At 42.1% G+C, this 23,514-nt stretch overlaps 1 protein-coding gene across 6 annotated transcripts in view; it reads right to left on the bottom strand.

The window, feature by feature from the left end:
* FEZ1 (fasciculation and elongation protein zeta 1) overlaps positions 1-23,514 on the bottom strand; it is a 99,590-nt gene that overhangs the window by 42,957 nt on the left and 33,119 nt on the right. For 2 of the 6 annotated variants that reach the window (XM_073657350.1, XM_073657351.1), the window contains exon 2: positions 9,261-9,621. In XM_073657350.1, the coding sequence (XP_073513451.1) occupies positions 9,261-9,621 (361 nt within the window). Of the gene's footprint in view, positions 1-9,256; positions 9,622-17,428; positions 17,452-17,947; positions 18,222-23,514 lie in introns of those variants that run through there. The other 4 variants (XM_073657353.1, XM_073657352.1, XM_073657354.1 and 1 more) reach the window with 4 other exon arrangements.

Here is a 23,514-nt window from a genome sequence, read left to right as displayed (position 1 = left end):
TTTACATAAAAGCGATGAAGAGCAACGTGTGGTGCTCCTGGTGCTCTGCCAGGTCAGGGTCAGAGCGTGGACTCGGCACAGACACGGACAACCTGTGGTTTTACAGCTGCTGCAAAGATACAAGTCCCAGCACGACTTGTACACGGCGCAGCATCTGGGCGGCCACCTGTTCCTTATGTCTGATCTACGGTATCCGTCAACGTCTCATCACAACGTTATTCATTTATTTACAAGGGTTGCCTGCTTTAGAGAAAACTTACTAGCACATACGGACCACGGTAGATTGAACATCTTTTCATCTCTATTTGTCAGAAGACCCTCAACCTGCGGCCATTTTCTGGTTGCTGTCAGCGAGGGAGAAGGCTTTGCCAATCAGGGGGCTTAAATAATGGTTATGGCACAAAGGACCCGACTCATTAAGCAGTTTGTACAGGAGACTTTCTTTACCCTCTGTTACCACTGGATCCGTCCTCCTGTAGTTTTAATGCTGTCACTCAGATCACCTAGTGACCCGTCTAATAAAGCTGTCACACAGGTTGCAGCACAGCTCAGCTATGCTGTGCCGGAGATCCCACTGACACAAGCTGCATTTGCACCTACTGACCCTGTCTAATTCATGAAAAAAAAGATGCACCTAAAACCCTATCTAATAAATCAGCCCCCAGACACTCTCAGCGGATCCTCACTGCCCTGACAGCCCTGTTGCAGCACAGCCCAGCTATTCTATGCTCAGCTCTGCTATATGTGCAGGAGGGAGCATGACCATACTCTGAAGATCCCCATCAACCACCAATGAAATGTGGAGTTTGTAAATGGTATATGAATATTCATAAAATACATTCTACTCTTATCAATGGTCACCTCATCCACATAAATAAAGGCACAGTGCAAAGCTCAGAAGGGAAGGAGCACCATATTATAGTGCAGATTTTACTGCTCTGGTTTGAAGGTGCCATGTCACATTGGCAGAGCCCATGAGGTGTGAGGACAGCAGATCCCCACCCATAAGAGACCCAATTTTACACCTCTCAATTAATTCATCTAGGGGTGCAGTGATCATACTGACACCACAGGCGTGTCACAGAATGTTATACCATTGGACAGTGAAGAAAAAACAATTACATTTTTACCACAAAAAAATGTGTTTTAGCCCCAGATTTTACATTCTCACACGGGAAAATGGGTAAAAAAAACCACCAAAATTTGTCGCACAATTTTTGCTGAACATGGCAATACCCCATATGTGGCTGTACAGTACTGCTTAGCCACACGGCGAGAATCAGGAGGGATGGAGCGCTATGTGCCTCCTGGAGCGAATAGTTTGCGAACTCCATATACAGAGCCCCTAAGTGCTAGAAGAGCAGAATCCCCCCTCAAATAACCCAATTTTGGAAATTACACCCCTCTTGGAATTTATCTACAGGTGTAGTGATGGTTTTGACTCCATAGGTGTTTGCCAGAAACAAGCAGCAGTGGATGTTGCTTAGTGAAAATTTCAAATCTGCCATTGTAGTGACCAGTACATTGTAGTGATCAGTACATTGTAGTGACCAGTACATGCACCTGTAAATTGAGAGAGCTCTCATCGCTACAGAAATGCCAAACATATGGACGCTAAATGTGGTTTAGGCACACTGTGGGGCTCAGAAGGAAGGGTGCATTGGGAGTGCAGAATTTGTTGATTATTATTTTTATTTTTTTTGGGAGGGGGGAGCCATAGTGATTTTCCAGATCCTTTGGGTTACCAGTAACATGGAAGCCCCTTATATTTCCAATGACAGATGATGGACCTGGGTGGGGACTTGCTTTTTTTGTGGATTGAGTTGAAGCTTTTGTTGGTAACATTTTACATAACATTTTGGATCACATTTATCCTGTGCTCTACGCTGAGCACTTATATCGGGTCTCCATCTAAATCTCCGAGTGACGGGATTCAGATGAAACCACCGAGGGATCCATTCACTATAATGAGGCAGATTTACCCTGGACTCAGTCTGGCCTCTGTTCAGCGGTGTCCTTTTCAGAGGTGCACAAAACTGGTCAACCGCGCTTTTATGCACGCTTAAAAAGACGGACACTGCTGGATCATAGGCCAGACGACGTCCACAGTGCCTCCATCTGCCTCATTATAGGGAATCCGTCTGAATCACGTATTTCAGAGACTGACACAGAAACCCCGGCATAAGCGCTCAGCGCAGAGAGCAGGATAAACGTGAGCCAAGCCTTGTTGCGATCTTTGGGAGGCAGAACAAACAAATCAACAGCAGGTGTAGAATTGCCTTTATTTATTTTTCGCGCCGTTCCTAGTACGATATAAGTGATTAGACAATACAGCGATACCAGATTTATAGCGGGTTTTTATGTTTGGCAGCTGTCACACACTAAAAGACGCATTTTATACAAAAAAAAAACAGCCTTTAAATCACCATATTTTGAGAGCTATAGTTTTTCTAGAATCCTGCCGACAGTCATGTGGCGGCTTGTTTTTGGCGGGATGAGTTGACGTTTTTATTGGTACCATTTTCGGGCACATAATATTTTTTGATCGCTTTCTATGCAGATTTTTGGAAGGCAGAATGAATAAAAACCAGCAATTCAGGATTTTGAGTTTTTTTTCTTAATGACGTTCACCTGTGTGGTAAAATTGAAAAGGCAGCTTTATTCTTCGGATCAGTACAATTACAGCGATACCACATTTATTCATTTTTTTTAATGTTTTGCCTGTTTTACACAATAAAAACAATTTTATAGAAAAAAAATGTTTTTGCATTGCTTTATTCTGAGAGGTATAACTTATTTTCCGCTGACGGAGCTGTATGGCAGCTTGTTTTTTGTGGGAGAAAATGACGTTTTCAGCAATACGAGTTTTATTTACAATGGTCTTTTTGATCGCTTTTTATTCCGCTTTGTTTGGCGGTATGATGAAAAAAACATAGTTTTTGCCATGTTTTTTTATTTTTATTTTTTACGGTGTTAACTGAAGGGGTTAATTAGTATGACAGTTTTATAGAACGGGTCAATACCAAACGTATACTTTTTTTGTTCATTTTTGTTTTTACATAAATATACTTATTTATTGGTTTAATATTTTTTTATTTTGTGATTTTTAAATAGTTAAAAAAAAATTAACTTTTTTTTTTAACTATATTACTTAGTCCCTGTATGGGACTTCAACTATTATTTCTCTGATCGTTGATCTCATCTGCAAGAGTTGTGCTGTGTGTGGAGAGAGCTCCTGGGAAGGGAGGAGAGCCAGGCGGAGGTGACCGAGCGGACCGGGAGGACCAGTAGGAGGCGACCGGAGGGACGAGCGCAAGAGAGCGCTGTGGCAGCGTGCAGTGCCGGCCAGCGGAGGGTGCCAGGTGGTGGTGACCAGGAGGTGATCAGGAGGACCGGTAAGAGGCGACCGGAGGGACAAGCGCGCTGTGATAGCGTGCAGCGTCCCTAGGAGGAGGTGAGTGAGGGGCAGGAGGCCGCGATAAGCGGCCCTACTGAACCCAAGTGTGTACTGTACTGTATTGTATTTGTATCTGTATTGTAATTGTATTGTATTCCCTAGTCCATATTTAATTGATTACCCCCCCGTCCATATTTAATTGATCACCCCCGTCCATATTTAAATTGATTCCCCTGAACACCCCCGTCCATATTTAACTGATCCCTCTGACCACATTAAATTGACCCCCCCGTCCTCATTTAATTGATCCCCGACCACCCCCCGTCCATATTAAAGTGATCCCCCTGACCACATTTAAATGATTGACCCCCCCAGCCCATAATTGATTGATCCCCCTTGTCCTATTTAATAGATTCCCCTTGTCCACTTTTACTCATCCCCAGTCCCTATCTATTTGCCTTATCCCCCACCATATTTAATTAACCCCTGTCCATAATTAATTGATTGATTCCCCAGACCACAATTAATTATTTCCCCAGTCCATATTTATTGATATTATTGATACTTATTGATCCCCAGTCCTTAGTTAATTGACCCACCGTCCATACCTATTTATTTGCTTTACCCCCCATCCTATTTAATTAAACCCCCTGTCCATAATTAATTGATTGAATCCCTAGTCCACAATTAATTATTTCCCCAGTCCATACTTATTGATCCCAGTCCATAGTTAATTGACACACCGTCCACACTTAATTAATCCACCTGACTCACTCAGCTGATCCCCCGTCCATACTTCATTGATACTTAATTGATCCCCCGTCCATACTTAACTGATCCCGCGCCAATATCTAATCGATACACTTGCACATCCCTAATTGATCCCCGTCCATACACCTATATATAAATAATTGTGTTTTGTACTTGTACATATATACTGACTGTATCCCCATATTTAGAATGACGTCCATGTTGGCCGGAGCCGTGCAGTGTACATCTTGCGCAATGTATGCATTCCCTGAGCTACCGCTCAGGGATCCATACTGCTGCGAGAGATGTGAGCATATCGTGCACTTGGAAGCCCAAATCCTGGATCTAAGTGCTCAGATAGCGGTACTGAGGAGCATCGACAACATGGAACGGAGTTTGCTGCTCACCGAGCAGACACTCAATGGGTCAACACTGGGGGTGGAGCTTAGTGGGGAAGCGCAGGCTGAACAGGCAGGGAGCTGGGTAACGGTTAGAAGGGATAGAGGGAAGAAGTATAGGAAGGCTGGTTCAGAACCGGCATTATTGGAGCACGACAGATCCTCTGACCGCCGGGGGAGTGTATGCTCCAGTAATGAGGGGGAGGGGGGAAGTGTAGGGCAGGCTAGACAGGTCCTGGTAGTGGGTGACTCTATTATTAGGGGGACAGACAGGGCAATCTGTCACAAAGACCGGGATCGCCGAACGGTGTGCTGCCTCCCTGGCGCTCGAGTCCGGCACATCGCGGATCGGGTTGACAGGTTACTGGGTGGGGCTGGCGAAGACCCAGCGGTCATGGTCCACATTGGCACCAATGACAAAGTGAGTGGTAGATGGAGGGTCCTTAAAAATGATTTCAGGGATCTAGGTAGGAAGCTTAGGGCAAGGACCTCCAAGGTAGTTTTCTCAGAAATACTACCAATCCCGCGAGCCACACAGGAGCGCCAACGGGAGGTTAGGGAGGTGAATAAGTGGCTAAAGAGTTGGTGCAAGGCAGAAGGGTTTGGGTTCATGGAGAACTGGGCCGACTTCGCTGTCGGCTACAGGCTCTACCGTAGGGACGGGCTGCACCTCAATGGGGAGGGTGCAGCGGTGCTGGGGAAGAAGATGGCTAATAGGTTGGAGGAGTTTTTAAACTAGAGACGGGGGGGGGGAAACCAAGGAAATAGGTGGGATGTGAGGCAAGCAAGGGGGAAGGGGAGAAGTGAATATAATGAGGGTGGAGAGGGGGGTGGGGATAGTACAGTTAGATCGTTAGAGAAGAATAGGATGCTAAATAACCCCAAAGTTTTATCTTGCATGCTGACCAACGCAAGAAGCCTGACCAATAAGGCGGATGAGCTGCGGGCGCTTATATCGGAGGAGAGGTATGACATCGTAGGTATAACAGAGACTTGGCTAGACGATAGCTACGACTGGGCGGTAAATTTAACAGATTATAGTTTACTTAGAAGGGACCGGAAACAGGGGAAGGGCGGAGGAGTCTGCTTATATGTAAAGTCACGTCTAAAGCCCAGACTAAGGGAAGATATAGGAGAGGGAGAAGAGGGGGTCGAGTCCATGTGGGTAGAGATAGAGGGAACTAAAAATAATAATAAAATATTACTGGGGGTCTGCTATAAGCCACCCAATATAACAGAGGAGAATGAGAAACTGCTATTAGGACAAATAGACAAAGTAGCAAAACATAATGAGGTGATTGTAATGGGGGACTTCAACTACCCGGATATTGACTGGGAAACAGAAACCTGTAGATCGCAGAAAGGAAAAAGGTTCTTGACAAATATCAAGGATAATTATCTCTCCCAACTAGTGCAGGAACCAACGAGAGGGAAGGCAGTGTTGGACTTAATATTGACTAATAGGCCTGATAGAATAACGGAGGTACAGATAGGGGGGCACCTAGGTAATAGCGACCATAATATTATCAATTTCAAAATGCCCTTCAGTAGGGTTATCAATAAGGGAACAACTAAAATTAGGAGGGCGAAGTTTGATCAGCTGAAAGAAAACCTTCAACTTATAGACTGGGACAAAGTTCTTAATCAAAGGAATACGAATAGTAAATGGGAAAACTTCAAAAGAATTCTGAATACTCAGTGCGAGAGGTATATACCGTATGGGAATAAAAGGGCCAGAAATAAGAGGAAACCAATATGGTTGAATAAGAACGTAAAAGGGGCGTTAAATAGCAAAAAAGAGGCATTCAAGAGATTAAAACAGGAAAACAGCAAGGAGGCACTAATGTGTTACAAGGAAAAAACGAGAACCTGCAAAAAACAAATAAAAATAGCAAAGGAGGAAACAGAGAGACGTATTGCTAGGGAAAGTAGATCAAATCCCAAACTGTTCTTTACGTATATAAATAGTAAAAGGATTAAATCGAATAATATTGGACCGATAAAAAGTGATGAAGGCAAAATCATAGAGAAAGATGAGGATAAAGCTAGTCTATTAAATAAATTTTTTTCGTCAACTTTCACAAAGGAAAAAGAACTAACAGGCGAAATGAGAAGTGACAAACTTAATCCTCCACTAAGTATGACAAATCTAACCCAAGCTGGGGTACAGAAACGCCTCAGTAACATTAAAATAAATAAATCACCAGGACCTGATGGCATACACCCACGGGTACTAAGGGAACTAAGTAATGTGATAGACAGACCGTTATATCTTATATTTAAGGACTCTGTTGAGACTGGGTCTGTGCCACTTGATTGGCGACAGGCGAATGTAGTGCCAATATTCAAAAAGGGAGCGAAAAGTAACACCGGAAACTATCGGCCGGTGAGTCTGACGTCCGTTGTGGGCAAAATTTTTGAAGGCTTTATTAATGAGGCAATTATGGAGCATCTTGACGCTAATAATCTATTAACCCCGAACCAACATGGATTCATGAGGAATCGCTCCTGCCAAACAAACCTGATTGACTTCTACGAGGAGGTTAGCTCTCGAGTAGATCAGGGGGAACCAGTGGATGTCATGTATCTCGACTTCTCAAAAGCGTTCGATAGCGTGCCACATAATAGGTTGGTATACAAAATGAGAATGATGGGGCTGGGGGAAAATGTCTGCAAGTGGGTAGCTAACTGGCTAAAGGAGAGAAGGCAGAGGGTGGTTATAAATGGAATATACTCAGATTGGGTAAGCATCACTAGTGGGGTACCACAGGGGTCTGTACTAGGCCCAATGTTATTTAATATCTTTATTAACGACATAGTCAACGGGATAAATAGTAAAATATCAATATTTGCAGATGACACAAAGTTATGTAAAACAATTAATACAAAAGAGGATAGTGAAGACCTACAGAGGGATTTGGATAAGCTGGGTAGGTGGAGCATTAAATGGCAAATGAGGTTTAACGAGGAGAAATGTAAGGTCATACATATGGGAAGGAAAAATGGAAGTCACCAGTACTCACTGAATGGGAAATCATTGGGGAATTCAGAGATGGAGAAGGACTTGGGCATCTTGATTGATAGCAAACTAAATTGGAGTGCCCAAAGTCAGACCGCTGCTGTAAGGGCAAACAGGGTAATGGGATGTATCAGAAGAGGTATAGCTGCAAAGGAGGAGAACATTGTTCTTCCACTGTACAAAGCACTGGTCAGACCACACTTGGAATACTGTGCTCAGTTATGGGCCCCAATATATAGAAAGGATATAAATGAGCTTGAAAAGGTACAAAGGAGGGCAACAAAATTAATAAAGGGAATGGAGGGACTGCAATACCCAGAGAGGTTGGCAAAACTAGGACTATTCAGCCTGGAAAAGAGAAGGTTGAGGGGGGACATAATAAATGTGTACAAATATGTTAGGGGACAGTATAGAGACCTTGCCCGGGATTTGTTCAAAAGGAGGGATATTACGGTAACAAGAGGGCACTCACTAAGACTGGAAGAGAAAAGGTTTCAGCACCAGCATAGGAAGGGGTTCTTTACGGTAAGAGCAGTGAGAATATGGAATTCACTGAGTGAGGAGACGGTAATGTCAGATTCACTAAACCAGTTCAAGCGGGGACTGGATGCTTTTCTAGATACCAGGCAGATTTCTGCATATACTTAAAAATAGAATAAAATAGTAGGTTGATACAGGGATTTATTCTGACTGCTGGTTTCAGAGTCGGGAGGGAATTTTTCCTCAGGTGAAGATTGGCTAAATCATTTGGGGTTTTTGCCCTCCTCTGGATCAACTTTAGCAATTACAGAACTAACAGGTCGAACTTGATGGACGCAAGTCTTTATTCGGCTTTACAAACTATTTACAAACTATTTACTATTTACTATTGCAACCCTCAGTGCTCCCCCGTGATCACATCGCCGGGTGCCGGAGGGGAGAGAAAAGGAGTCTTCTCCCTCTAATAAACTCCTAAATGCCGCGATCACTATTGATCGCGGCTTCTAAAAGATAACACAGGGTTAACATCATCAGATGATGACGAGCCAATCAGATCCCGATGATGTCGCCGCGTCAGAGCTAGCACTCTGGACAGGAATCCCAGCGCTTGCAGGATTCTGGGGGTCCTGAGCGCTACTACACCACTGACCGTACAGAAACGTTGACGCTGCAAAAAGTCATTTATTTATAGTCGGCGGTTGTAAAGGGGTTGAGGGATAATCTGCATTTGCTCCTTTTGATGCATAATCACAGCAGAAGAGCACAACAATTACAGGTGTGAACACAGCCTTTATATGTACACAGTAAAAACTTGATATCATCTTTATTGAAAATCTTACATTGGTGTCATGGTAAGACGAACCATGTCCCTATGAAATGAAAAGGGGTGCCTTTTGACTTTGGTCCTGAGAATGTGAACACCTGTGTCAAAGACCTGCAAAGAGGAACCATATGCCCATGATTAGAAAACGGGACCTTGGGCCTGAAGATAGGAATGGTGGCCTAAGAAAGGTAAGACTTGAGAGAAAAAAAGGTCTCCAAAAACAGAGGCTATCTAACCGTATACATATAGTAAGATACCAGCTGTGGTTATAGGGACTGATCCGGATCGCAGACTGTCACATGACACATACCGCCGATCACTTTCATCCTATGACCCCACACACGAGTATATGACCGTTCTCAAAACCGCAGCACCAACACAAGTGTCACTTACTCCTCATCTCTGAGCCGTTCCTCCTCCTCCTGAATCTGCAGATGATTCTTCACAGGAGCCAAGTTCTCCGTTTTGGCATTGTAATTTCGAAAGCAAACATTCAGCTTTTCATCAAACTCATTGACGAGATCTTCCATAGACTTGAAGCTGATGATCTCGGAGCTGAAGTTTTCTAGCTCAGAAAGAGAAGTATCCTCCAGATGCCGGGACGGTGACATATAGATGCTTCTTGACTTGTCTTCTCGATCCTCGGAGTAAGATCTGACATCTTCAAACTCCTCATCCAGAGACACCAACGGGGCCTCCATCTCTGAGCACCTCAGGAGTGGAGGCTGAGAAGATACCGTTAATTTCAGTTTGCCTGATCGGACACAAAATAGATTTCAATTAATAAAAGACAAAAGTAAAAGAAATCAGACATTGATTATAGCACATGATTCCCAACAACTGTCCACGTCTAATCTTCTCTACAGCTCATACTGGTGATGTAACTGTCTGGACACTTTACCACTAACACTGCCAAATAATAACTAATTCATAATTAATAAAAAAGATCACTTTAGGAAACGTTATTACTCCCTAATTAATCCTTGTGTGATTAGGCTTGGACATCATGAGGTCACCGATCGGCGACCTCCATGGAGAACTTCCATTTCTGACACAAATATCACAATTGTGAAGCAAATAAAAGGAATTATTCTCCATTAGTTTTATTCTTTATATAATCAAAGGTGTCCGGTTTTCGGAGACAGATCAGATCAGAAGGAAACTAAACACCAAAATAAATCAGAGACTGATTATGTAGGGTCTGAACAACATAAAACCAGAGAACAGCTCAATATATTATCTAAATAAATACACACACACATATATATCTATATACACACACACACATACATATCTATATACACACATACTGCAGGTTGTCTGTTATTAAAAAGAAACTTACTTAGTAAAAATGCATTTTTGCATGTTTCCAGGATATAATAATTATATATATATATATATGTATATATGTATATGTATATATATATATATATATGTATATATATATATATATATATATATATATATATATATATATATATATATATATATATATATATATATATATATATATATATATATATATATATATATATATGACTGTAAAAAAAAAAAAGTCCCCAAAATATTTATTTCCATTTTGCTAGGCGGGTTTTTGATTTTTGCATGGTACATTTGGAGCTGGTGACTCCCTCCATAGTTACCTTTACCTCTGCAACCCTCTCCTCTTCTTAGATTGACAGCTGTGGATGTAAAGAGCAAAAAGGAGGGCAGAGATAGGTGGAAAACGAGCAGGTGGGAAGGTGTAGTGAAATGTTTGGCCGCGCCATGGTGCACAGAGATCCTGACAGCGTCCCTTCAAACACAAGAGGAACCGATCTCTCAATATTTCGTACAATCCCTTGGTCACAGGTTCAGTATTTGGTCAGTATTTTTCATCAGGATTTTGGAAGCCAAATCCAGGATTGGGTGAAAAATGCAGAAGTGGTCATATACTTTTCCTCTGATTGTTCCTCACCTGGTTTTGGCTTACAAATACTGATGTAAAATATTGACCAAATGCTGAACATGTGAACGTGGCCTTAAAGAGAAAATCAGTAAATTGCAAACCATTCCCACTAAGCGTTTAGCTGCCCAGACAAAAAGCACACACAGGGTAATATCACTCAGTCTGGAACATTCATGAAAGATGCCATCAGTGTGTATTTACACTATGTATTTTGACATGTGAGTGCATGCTGATTATATTAATATTCCCCCTTAATGAACACATTAAAACACAAATAGTCTCACGTTGCTGTATGGGACTATGTCTGCACATGTCGGCTGCTCACATTCGTAAAAGTTTGGTCCCGAGGGCTGCGGGGAGGGGACTACACCAACGTGCGCTCATAGACGGCTCCGACAGAAGAAATAGTTTGGTGCTTTGTAAAAACAAATGTCTGAGTCTATGGAGTTCTTTGCGTGGCTCGTCAGACTCACATTGAGGGAACAGTTAGACTATGTTCATGAGTTGCATCTTTTTCAGCAGCCAAAACCAGCTCACTCGGCAGTAAAAATGCACTAAAAAAAAAAGCCTGTTTGTCAGCATTTTCTTCCTGCAATTTTTGGAGCAGATTGTTTGTGTGATTTGTCTACAGTACATGTTTAATAAAGTTAGTTTTATTCAACAAAAACACCTGGTTGCATTATTGCACTTTCTGATTACACTGGTCAACACAAAAAAAAAAAAAAAATCAGCAAAGGTAATATGTCTGTTTTATGGACTTTGATGTGCTGATTACAAAAAAAAATGCTTAGTTTTGCTCTATCACAAAGTTTCTGATATAGAAGCATTTTTGTTATTAGTTTATTTCTACATTTTAAGTGTATGTGGCTTTTCTATGTTATTCCCATTTCTTTGCTTGTCGTACTTAATTGTGAATTTTCTTACAGGGACAACATCAGTAAAGTTTTTAGTGAGTTTTATGGGAAGGAGTATTGATAGTGCAGTCAGCCAATGACGGCTTCTCAGAAAGTCACATGTTATGGGGAGGAGCTGAAGGAGTATTGATAGAGCAGTCAGCCAATGACTGCTTCTCGGAAAGTCACATGTTATGGGGAGGAGCTAACTTATGAGGTGGTAAGATTTGGGTCAGTCAGAAAAGGATGGTGATGGCAGTAAGGACTGGTATGTGAGACTGTGACAGGAGACCGGCCTCTACAGGCCTCTTACACTGAGGTGTAACTGAGTGAGGGTCTCCACAGAGAGAGACCCTGAAAGCAGCCAATATCACACTGAGAAACTGCCTGTCTGCAAGTGTTTATCTGTAAGGAATAGGCCGAGCCGTTTACCTCACACCTGTATATAGTGATCTACCAGATTACCTCCAGTAAAATCAGTTCTATATACAAGCTGCCTCTGTCATCTCTGGGGAAATATCTCCATATCGGCTCATCACATTGGTTTTTTGAGTTTGTCACCACCACTGAACTGAACTTACTCTACTGTTTAATCTGCTTTAAAAGGAGAAAAATGCCCCGACAGTGTATCCATCATCCGGACAGATTCCGCCATGTGTGTGGTTCTTTTACACCGAAAGGCCAAGTACGTTCAATCGCTCATGATATTAATATGATGTACCAGATGTACTTTAACAGTCCACTTGGTGATTAAAACAAAAGCTGGACCCCTCATGTGATATGCTCAAGTTGTTCAAATGGTTAAATATGAGGAAAGTGGCTATGCCATTTGCTGTTCCCATGATTTGGATAGAACCCAAAAATCATAGTGAAGACTGATACTTTTGTCAAACTGAAGGGCTTTTCTACAAAGAACAAACATAATATTAATTACCCTGAACTTGAATCTGATTAGGCCAGTTCCACATGATACCTTGCCAGTTCCTGGACCACCGTTGTCGGGATTGGATGAAATTGAAGTTACTAGCGAAGGCATGGAGACCCCCAGTCCTGATGAGTATGTACCTGATGGAGCGGCCGAGCAGCCAGAACGCTTTACTCAACATGAATTAAATCATCTCATCAGAGACCTGTCATTGCCAAAAGATAAAGCCGAACTTCTTGCATCTAGGTTGAAACAGAAGAATCTTCTTCATGATGTCAAAGTGTGTTATTACCGAAATAGAAATAACAGTCTAACACAATTGTTCACGGTTGATGGACCAATGGTGTACTGGAACAATGTGAATGGCCTCTTTTGAAGAACTGAATCAAGAGTATTTTGTTGCAGATTGGTGATTGTTTATTGACTCATCCCAGAGAAGCTTGGAAGCAGTGCTCCTTCACAGTGGAAATATGAAACCATCGCTCCCTATTGCTCACTCATCTAAAGGAAAGCTATGAAAATCTGTCCGTTGTTTTGGATGCTATACAATATAAGCATCATCAATGGAATATCAGTGGAGATTGGAAAGTGATTGGTCCGCTAATGGGAATGCAAGGAGGTTTCACAAAATATTGTTGCTTCTTGTGTTTATGGGACAGTAGAAATACAGTAGAGCATTATGTTCGACATGATCGGGGTCAGAGAAACATCTATACTCCAGGTAGACCCAATGTGCAGCATAATCCTTTAGTTGCTCCAACAAAACGTTTTCTTCCTCCACTACATAGAAAGTTGGGATTGATTAAAAACTTTGTGAAAACCATGGCAAAGACAAATTCACAAGGGTTCCAGTACATTTCACAGAAATTCTCCAGCATTTCACCAGCAAAACTGAAGGAAGGGGTATTTGTTGGTCCTCACATCAGAGAGCTTATGAGATGATGAGTTTGAAGGAACTCTAAATGATAAGGAATTGAGAGCTTGGAAAAGCTTCAAGTGGATCTGTGAAAACTTCTTAGGAAAAAATAAATCTCCAGAATATGTTGAAGGTGTTGAGGAACTGTTAAATGCATACCAGTGTCATGGATGTCGCATGTCTCTGAAAATGCACTTTTTGCATTCACATTTAGATTTCTTCCCTCCAAATCTTGGGGATGTAAGCGATGAACAAGGCGAGCGGTTTCACCAGGACATTAAAGCAATGGAACGCGGCTACCAGGGTTTGTGGAATGACTCAATGATGGCAGATTACTGCTGGATGTTATATAGGGACAACCCTGAAAAATCGTATCAATGACAGTCTAATGTCAAGCACTTTTAATTTTTGCTTATATTTTGGTTTCTATTTTGCATGTGAAATTATTTGGGTTCAATAAAAACTGTTTTGTAAGGTCAAGCGTTTTTTTTTCTGATATGTAGATGACAGTTTTCTTAATGTCGCCAGTATATTTCCTGTACCTTATAATAATGATGCTGCTCCGTGGAAACTATACCTGCTACAGAAAAACTATATACATTTTTGAAATCAGAACAAAAAAAAGGATTCAGAAAAGCACAAGGTCAACTGCGATGATTACAAAAAATATTTTTTTGCAGACCTGTATTATTTTCTATGGGTGAAAAAAATGCTGTAAGAATGGACAGGCTGCAGATCGAAAACACTATAATTTTTCAATTCAATGAGGAAAAAAAAAAAAAACAACAGCGTCTCGTAGCTGTTACTGAAAATCAACTTTTAATTTGCATTAAAAAATGCTGCAAAAAAAGCAACATGTGAACAAAGCCTTTACACTGCGTGTGTAAAAACAGTTCATTACTGTGATTTGCAATAAATTGGTGGAAGTTCTGGTCCAATCGTATAGCACCATTCTTTTGCCAGAAGCGTCTTGTAGGCCGCTACCTCTAACATCATCCAGCGATGTCTTCCGTTGTTCCCCCACAACTTATCGCCCTATTGCCAAAACCCAATGTTTCCTTTTCTCCCATCTTCAAGTCCACCCTGTCAGTATCCTCAATGCCTCCGGTTTTCCCTCTTCTCTGCTATAGACTAATAATATAGACTAATAACTAATATTCCCCCAGATCCTTCGATACGACGCTTTAGGCTCCAGCCTTTCAAACCCTTCATCTCCTCAGCCTTGATTCAAATATATACCATTTATTTTTTATTTTCAAGAATGGTACAGAATGATTGACCTGGAAAACAATCAATCATGCAATGAGATCTACTCTTGGATCTTGCTGCAATACTGCAGGCGGTAGATGCAATTGCATCGTCTATGGAGGAAGGTACTAAAAGCTATTACTTGACCCAAACATGGCTGATCGTGGCTTCTATGTTACTGTATACACATACTGATGGCATATACACGCTGCAATGAAACCTCATCAATCAGAACTATCATACAGACAGACTCACAAGCCAAATCTGTCCCACTCAGGCCGCCGTACTAGCAGTATTGCAGTATTTTGCGTAAGTATTTTGAAGCCAAAAAAGGACAGAACCCCAAATAAAGGAAAAATATAATGGCGAGATTTATACTTTTCTTTGTTCTCCTCCTGATTTAGGCTTCAGAAAACTGATGCATAATAGCGACCAAATGTGCAATGTGGCCTTAGGTGCAAGACCCACTGAGCGACAGGAACCAGCCATGTGCGAGTGGTTGTAGGAAGACTGAATATACAAACAGGTTCCCGTCAGCCATAAAGTGAATAAAATTTCCCATATCATTTACTGTTCGAAACATTTGGTGAAAATGTGCAATGTATTATACAAAAGGTACAAAGAAGAGTTTACAATCAAACGGAAAGTATTAGATCCCATATTAAGGGAATGTTCAATTTTCAGTTCAAAAATACTTATATGTTTACAGCTTGTAAGGTGTTCCCAGAATCTAGGGGGTCCTTACTGATCTCTGGGGGTCCCACAGTGATCCAGTGAATGTGGCTTTGAATCACAAGAATCCCTGCCTGAATGGTGAGGAGGTGTGCAAGCTCCACCGGACTGCCGAAAATAGTGGCTTGGCTTACTTCAGCAGTCCCATAGACAATGAATGGAGCAGAAGCTAAGCATTCACTATGAAACGTTCGAGTCTGGAAATATCACCTATAAAAACGTGTTTACCCCCGTTCCCTTATTTTTTTTTTCAAAGCAGTCAGAGGGAAGATATGGTTATAAACTAAAGTAACATCATCACTGACAGTCCCAGCGTCCGCACTCAAGCACTGGGACTCTAGAAAGCTAATAAAATACATCAGAAATATTAACGTCTGTAGTAAGGAAATTGATACGACACCGGCCGCCACGTGTAATCGTACGACAGTCACCGGCTGCCACGTGTAATCCTACGACAGTCACCGGCTGCCACGTGTAATCCTACGACAGTCACCGGCCGCCACGTGTAATCCTACGACAGTCACCGGCTGCCACGTGTAATCCTACGACAGTCACCGGCCGCCACGTGTAATCCTACGACAGTCACCGGCCACCACATGTAATCATGTGACAGTCACCGGCCGCCACGTGTAATCATACGATAGACATTGGGCGCCATGTGTAACCATACGACAGTCACCGGCCGCCACGTGTAATCCTACGACAGTCACCGGCCGCCACGTGTAATCCTACAACAGTCACCGGCAGCCACGTGTAATCCTACAACAGTCACTGGCCGCCACGTGTAATCATACGACAAACATTGGGCGCCACATGTAACCATACGACAGACATTGGGTGCCACGTGTAATCCTACGACAGTCACTGGCCGCCACGTGTAATCATACGACAAACATTGGGCGCCACATGTAACCATACGACAGACATTGGGCGCCACGTGTAACCATACAACAGACATTGGGCGCCATGTGTAACCATACGACAGACATTGGGCGCCACATGTAACCATACGACAGACATTGGGCGCCACGTGTAACCATACGACAGACATTGGGCGCCACGTGTAACCATACGACAGACATTGGGCGCCACGTGTAACCATACGACAGACATTGGGCGCCACGTGTAACCATACGACAGACATTGGGCGCCATGTGTAACCATACGACAGACATTGGGCGCCATGTGTAATCCTACGACAGTCACCGGCCGCCATGTGTAATCCTACGACAGTCACCGGCCGCCACGTGTAATCATACGACAGACATTGGGTGCAATGTGTAATCATACGACAGACATTGGGTGCCATGTGTAATCATGACAGACATTGGGTGCCATGTGTAATCATACGACAGACATTGGGCGCCATGTGCAATCATACGACAGACATTGGGCGCCCTGTGTAACCATACGACAGACACTGGTCGCCCTGTTTAATCATACGACACCTTTCCACAAAAAAAAATAAATATATAATAAGTGAATAGAAAAAGGTGCAGAGATATACGGGCCTATAATGCTGACTTCTGGAAACTGTTTGCATATTTTTTTCCCAGGGTGCATAGCCTGCTGGATCTCCAGAGAACTTAGTACAGAGATAAATAAATCTGCAAATCTGTATTTTCATCTAAAACAACTGTACACCATTGATTGTATAGGTCTAAAACTATACGTTATTATCTATGCAATCAATATATACCACTCGGGTAACATATCCACATCATCATCATCATCATCATCATCAACATGGCTGAATGACAGTGCCCCGCTTTCTACAAGGCCAAGTCCCTTATCGGGCAATGTATATGGGAATACACAGAATAAAATATCCATAATTCCCTGTAGCCACCTGTTTAATTGCAGTGATTTCCAGTAAATTACATTTTTTTGCGGACTCACCACTTCCTTTATGAGTATTTTCCTCCCAGCCCCATCACGCACACAGATTTCCCAAAGGGGTTAATAATGCAATTTGTCTGGAGCAGAAGAAACATGTGAGCGGCGTAAATAATGGCTGGATTGTGTACCTGTCTGGTCCTGCCTTTACGCTCACCGTGCATTATACAACACCCATGTATGCAACGTATGTGTGTATCTGATTACAGCACACAGGTCGCATTACATCGCACTGCTCTGTGTTTGCCAAGATCCACTGGATCACAGCCGTGATGCAAAAATCATTCATTCCCTGTGAAAAAAAAAACAACAATACATCATTTATTTACCCCGGACCAGTGGTACAGTGTGACACGAAACACCGCCATGAGGACCGGCCGCGGACCCTCATGATGAATAGGTGCCCCTGTTGTGCAGCTGGAGACCCTATGGGTGCAATGAATTGGCAGATGATGTTGATCACATCTGCAGGTAAAGAATGGTTTTGCAGGGATAGAGGAGGCAGAAGGACAGAATCATCACCTGCAGAGATCACAGCTCCAGTCACCAGATTCTCAGCATCAGGACAAAGACTGCAGGCGAGAGAGAGTGGTCCTTCCTAGCTCAGCATCCTACTGCCTGGATCTTCTCCAGCCTCGTCAGATCCTGCCTGGAAAAGCAGATAAAATGCACAACGGTGATGATGATGATGGCTCAAGTCTTGCTGGGAAGAAGCAATCCAGCGGCACAGCCCTGCCTCAGCTGCTGATGAATATTCATTGCCTCCACAATACTGTTGACAAGACTATAGTCACTCCCAGGGCAGGCAGAGATAGGCAGGAGCATGAATAGCTGCGGATAGAGCCAGTGAGATGTGTCTAATTCACTGCAATCACAGCAGCGATTGTCCTCAATGTGAAGGGGGAGCAGTCCTGCGAGGACGATTAATCTTACCCTGACATGTTCAGATATTGGGGGGGTGCTAGATATTATATCCCCAGAATGAGAATTTACCGATGCACGACACTAGATAACGATGGAACAATATTGGAATCTGAGAGTCCTCAGTGGTTGATACCTTTTAATGGCTAACTGAAAAGATGGTAAACATAGCAAGCTTTCGAGACAACTCAGGTCTCTTCTTCAGGCTAATAAGCTTTCGAGACAACTCAGGTCTTTTCTTCAGGCCAATAATGACACCAAATCTGAAAACACACACATATATACATAGGCAAAAGAAGAAGAAAAAAAAAAATATATGGGGGGGGTGCTAGATATTATATCCCCAGAATGAGAATTTACCGATGCACGACACTAGATAACGATGGTATGTTTGACCTAGATAATTAGAGCCGCTATACTCCTGTCCTAAAAGTAATAATGGCAGGAATAATTGCAAAATATTATTGACCTTGTAGGGGGCATACAGAGTAATATTTCAATATTTGCAGATGACACTAAACTCTGCAGGGTAATCAATACAGAGGAGGACACTTTTATATTACAGGAGGATCTATGTAAACTAGAAGCTTGGGCTGATAAATGGCAAATGAGCTTTAATGGGGATAAATGTAAGGTAATGCACTTGGGCAGAGGAAATAAAATGTATAATTATATGCTTAATTGTAAAACACTGGGCAAAACTGTCACCGAAAAAGACCTGGGTGTATTGGTGGACGACAAGCTCACGTTTAGTGGCCAGTGTCAGGCAGCTGCTGCAAAGGCAAATAAAATAATGGGATGCATTAAAAGAGGCATAGATGCTGATGAGGAGAAGATAATTTTACCTCTATACAAGTCATTAGTGCGACCACACTTAGAATACTGTGTACAGTTCTGGTCTCCGGTGTATCAGAAAGACATAGCTGAACTAGAGCGGGTGCAGAGAAGAGCGACCAAGGTTATTAGAGGACTGGGGGGTCTGCAATAGCAAGACAGGTTATTAGAGGACTGGGGGGTCTGCAATAGCAAGACAGGTTATTAGAGGACTGGGGGGTCTGCAATAGCAAGACAGGTTATTACACTTGGGGTTATTTACTGTGGAAAAAAGAAGGCTAATTACTATGTACAAGTATATGAGGGGACAGTACAAAGACCTGTCTACTGATCTTTTTACTCTGAGGCCTGAGACGGGGACAAGGGGGCATCTTCTACGTCTGGAGGAAAGAAGGTTTAATCATAATCACAGACGCGGATTCTTTACTGTAAGAGCAGTGAGACTACGTAACTCTATATATTTATATACACACACACATATACATACACACGCCTCTTGTAACTAATTACCCAGGTGAAGAGGATGATCATCGCACCGTACAGGCATTGTATTGCAAAATGTGAATTTATATAGAATCATAAGTCAGGCGTTAGGGTTTATCATCCATCCCATTCTATCAGCGTTTTATCATTCTTCCAGGCCTGATCAGCATAAAGACATGACGATTTCCAATCACTGTTCACCTAGGACTCACATGCTCAGGAGAATCTTCCGGTGGGCCCCCCATGCAGGAATGCCCTCTCCTCTCCACCTATATAAGTAGTAGTTGGCACAATACATTCGTTGCACTATTATTATTATTTATTATTATAGCGCCATTTATTCCATGGCGCTTTACATGTACAGAAAATGGCATCTTCTCAACATCCATTTAACAAACTACTCTGTTTATTATTATTATTATTATTATATAGAAACATGGGCAAATTTGTTAATGTGAAGTGGTGAGGTTCAGTAGCTCAGTTCCACCCACGGTAAAATTCGAAGCATATATTGCAGATTTCATATCTGATCAGAGTCTGTATTTTCCACTATTTAAAAACAACAACAAAAAAAATGTAAATATTACCATAAGGTTATGTTCAGACAGAGCAGAGTTTTTCCCCCATGTATTTACACTGGAATCTGCAGCACAAATTCATGGCGGACCCTCAAATCTCTACAGTGAATTTGCAGATTGAACTGCATCAAAGCGCCCCACTCCATGGTAAAACCACTTTAATAGATGCCGAGCTACTTATTGAAGCAGCTTTTAATTACTTTACAGAACAAGCTGAGAAGAATTGCAGAGATCTTGAAGAATAAGGGTCAGTGTTGTAAATATTAAGGCTTTTACAGAAACTTGATGTATTTATCATAAACGTTTGGGGTCTAAGAGGTAACGTTTCTCCTTGTGGAGAGTTAACAAGCCAAGGCTGGCATGTCAGAATGAGGAGACTTAAAAGCCATGGCCTGCTCCTCTGGGAAATTAAATATGCAAAATTTACCTATTGAATAAAAGTTTAAAAAAAAAAAGTTTGAAATGTTTAAATCTGTACTTCAGGAACCATAGAAATGTCCGACTAAAACAGCGAAAAACACAGCAGTAAAATGTGTGAAAATCAAAATTTATATCACTCAACTTTTGGCCATCACCGTATGCACTATTTTTCCATGTCAAATATGAACATCGCCATCGATATTTATATTTTGCCTACCACCTATTTTCACATATGATTTCCTAATATGTTCCTGTCTGACTTACTAAACAAAGACTATGAATAAAAGACAATTGGAGAACAACGCATCATCGAAAACAAAGAAAATTTATAAATTTTGACCATTTATGGTGGCACCTGGGCGATAAGCCAACTCTTCCGGGAGGTAGTCCCTTTCTCTGGGAGCTTCCTGGACAATCCGGGAGAGTTAAATTCTACAGAAATAATGAGAAGCAGAACTGCACGATTCCAAAACTCCATGCACATTGGCGGATGACGCCCCGACCAGCAGTCAGCTGACCCTGCAGTCAATCAGTGGCCTGAGCGGTCAGGTGGCGGTGACATTATTCCTCCCAGTCTGGCGGAGATGGTCGGATCGGCAACGCTGGAGATGAGGGCGGATTTAGGAGTAAATGCGAGTTCTTTATTTCTATTATCAGAATCTGCTAACTTTAAAAAAAAAAAAAAGCAATAAAAAAAAAATCAGAAAATCAAGAAACAACCATGGATAATTTAGGAAGGTGAAGCATGAATAAAGGTAATGTGGCCGCACCTTGTGGTGCACAGTTTGCTTCTTCTTTTCTTCGTGAACGCAGATTGCATCCGGATAAAAAGCTTCCACTCAGCAGACGCTGTAATGAGGATTCTCTAGTAATGAGGTTTACTACTGCAGGAAGTATGAATCACATTCTGGAAATAGGAATGACGATCCTTTCAGAGCTGGGGGTCTGTTATAAAGAATCAGGCACTGGCCGCCCTATGGCATTATCAGAAATCCAAGCGCTGATCCAATGCGTTGCCAACCTGTGAAATACAGTTGTGCTCAAAAGTTTACATACCCCGGCAGAATTTTTCCTTTCTTGGCCTTATTTCAGAGAATATGAATGATAACAAAAAACTTTTCCTCCACTCGTGGTTATTGGTTGGGTGAAGCCATTTATTGTCAAACTACTGTGTTTTCTCTTTTTAAATCTTAATGACAACCAAAAACATCCAAATGACCCTGATCAAAAGTTCACATACCCCAGTTCTTAATACCGTGTATTGCCCCCTCTAACATCAATGACAGCTTGAAGTCTTTTGTTGTAGTTGTAGATGAGGTTCTTTATTTTTCCAGATGGTAAAGCGGCCCATTCTTCTTGGCAAAAAGCCTCCAGTTCCTGTAAATTCCTGGGCTGTCTAGCATGAACTGCGCGCTTGAGATCTCCCCAGAGTGGCTCAATGATATTGAGGTCAGGAGGCTGAGATGGCCACTCCAGAACCATCACTTTGTTCTGCTGTAGCCAATGACAGGTTGACTTGGCCTTGTGTTTTGGATTGTTGTCATATTGGAACGTCCAAGTTCGTCCCATGTGCAGCTTCCGGGCTGATGAGTGCAAATTTGCCTCCAGTATTTGCTGATAATTTGCTGCATTCATCTTTCCTTCTACTTTTACCAAGTTTCCTGTGGCTTTGTAGCTCACACATCCACAAAATATCAGCGATCCACCTCCGTGCTTTACTGTAGGAATGGTGTTCCTTGCATCATAGGCCTAATTGACCTCTCTCCAAGTGGAACGTTTATGGTTGTGGCCAAAAAGTTCAATTTTGGTCTCATCACTCCAAATTACCTTGTTGCAGAAGTTTTGAGGCTCGTCTCTGTGCTGTTTGGCGCATTGTAGGCGAGATACTTTGTGGCATTTGCGCAGGTCACAGGTGAGGATGTTACCTTTAGTAGCCATTCAAACCTATTTGTGTCAAATTCTGTGCACGTTATCAGGACAAAATCACCAGGGTATGTGAACTTTTGATCAGGGTCATTTGGATGTTTTTGGTTGTCATTAAGATTTAAAAAGAGAAAACACAGTAGTTTGACAATAAATGGCTTCACCCAACCAATAACCAGGAGTGGAGAAAAAGTTTTTTTGTTATCATTCATGTTCTCTGAAACAAGGCCAAGAAATCAAAAATTCTGCCGGGGTATGTAAACTTTTGAGCACAACTGTATATCTAATGTACAATAGAAATGTCATGGCTCTGACTGAAGGATGTATCAGGGTGTTGAAGCAATGTGGTATAATGACGGCTCCATGCTGTTATAGGCGCTTGCATTCAAGCATTTGTGCTATGAGTCGCAGCAGCAGGAGTAGAGTTTTAATACACTTTATAATGCTTGCATTGTGTGAACCTAGACCTAGGATACGGCAAGAAAATCGCATGCAGTGACTACAAACCACTATTGTGGCAGATCCAATATTTTCATTGAGGAAGTCTCACAGTAAATTTCACACTAAATATAGCTATTTAATTCATTGCAGAATTGTAATGCAAAGGTTACAATTTGCAGTGACATGTGCAGAATAAATGGAAATCCTGAGGATTTAATATCAGCAATATCAGTGAAATTAGATTTTCTGCTCTGCGATTGTGCGAGGGTCCATAAAACGCCAAGAAATATGCTGCACATGTACATGTGTAAGGAGATGGACAGACTGCCCAAGTTCCCCCTTGAAGAGACAAGTGTTATTGTAATGTGAATTGTGACTTGTGTTAGTAATGTTGATAATGTTTGTTGTTTGACAGTAGGGACAGCAAGAGTTAATGTTTGGGACTAGCCCAGAGTGGGAGAGGCTAAGCTGAAGAGAAACAGACAGTTG

Source organism: Phyllobates terribilis, unplaced genomic scaffold (assembly GCF_046119375.1).
Source record: "Phyllobates terribilis strain yellow unplaced genomic scaffold, ASM4611937v1 Scaffold_12__6_contigs__length_324123572, whole genome shotgun sequence".
NCBI classification, from domain to species: domain Eukaryota; kingdom Metazoa; phylum Chordata; class Amphibia; order Anura; family Dendrobatidae; genus Phyllobates; species Phyllobates terribilis.
This window is presented reverse-complemented; position numbering and strand designations above follow the sequence as displayed.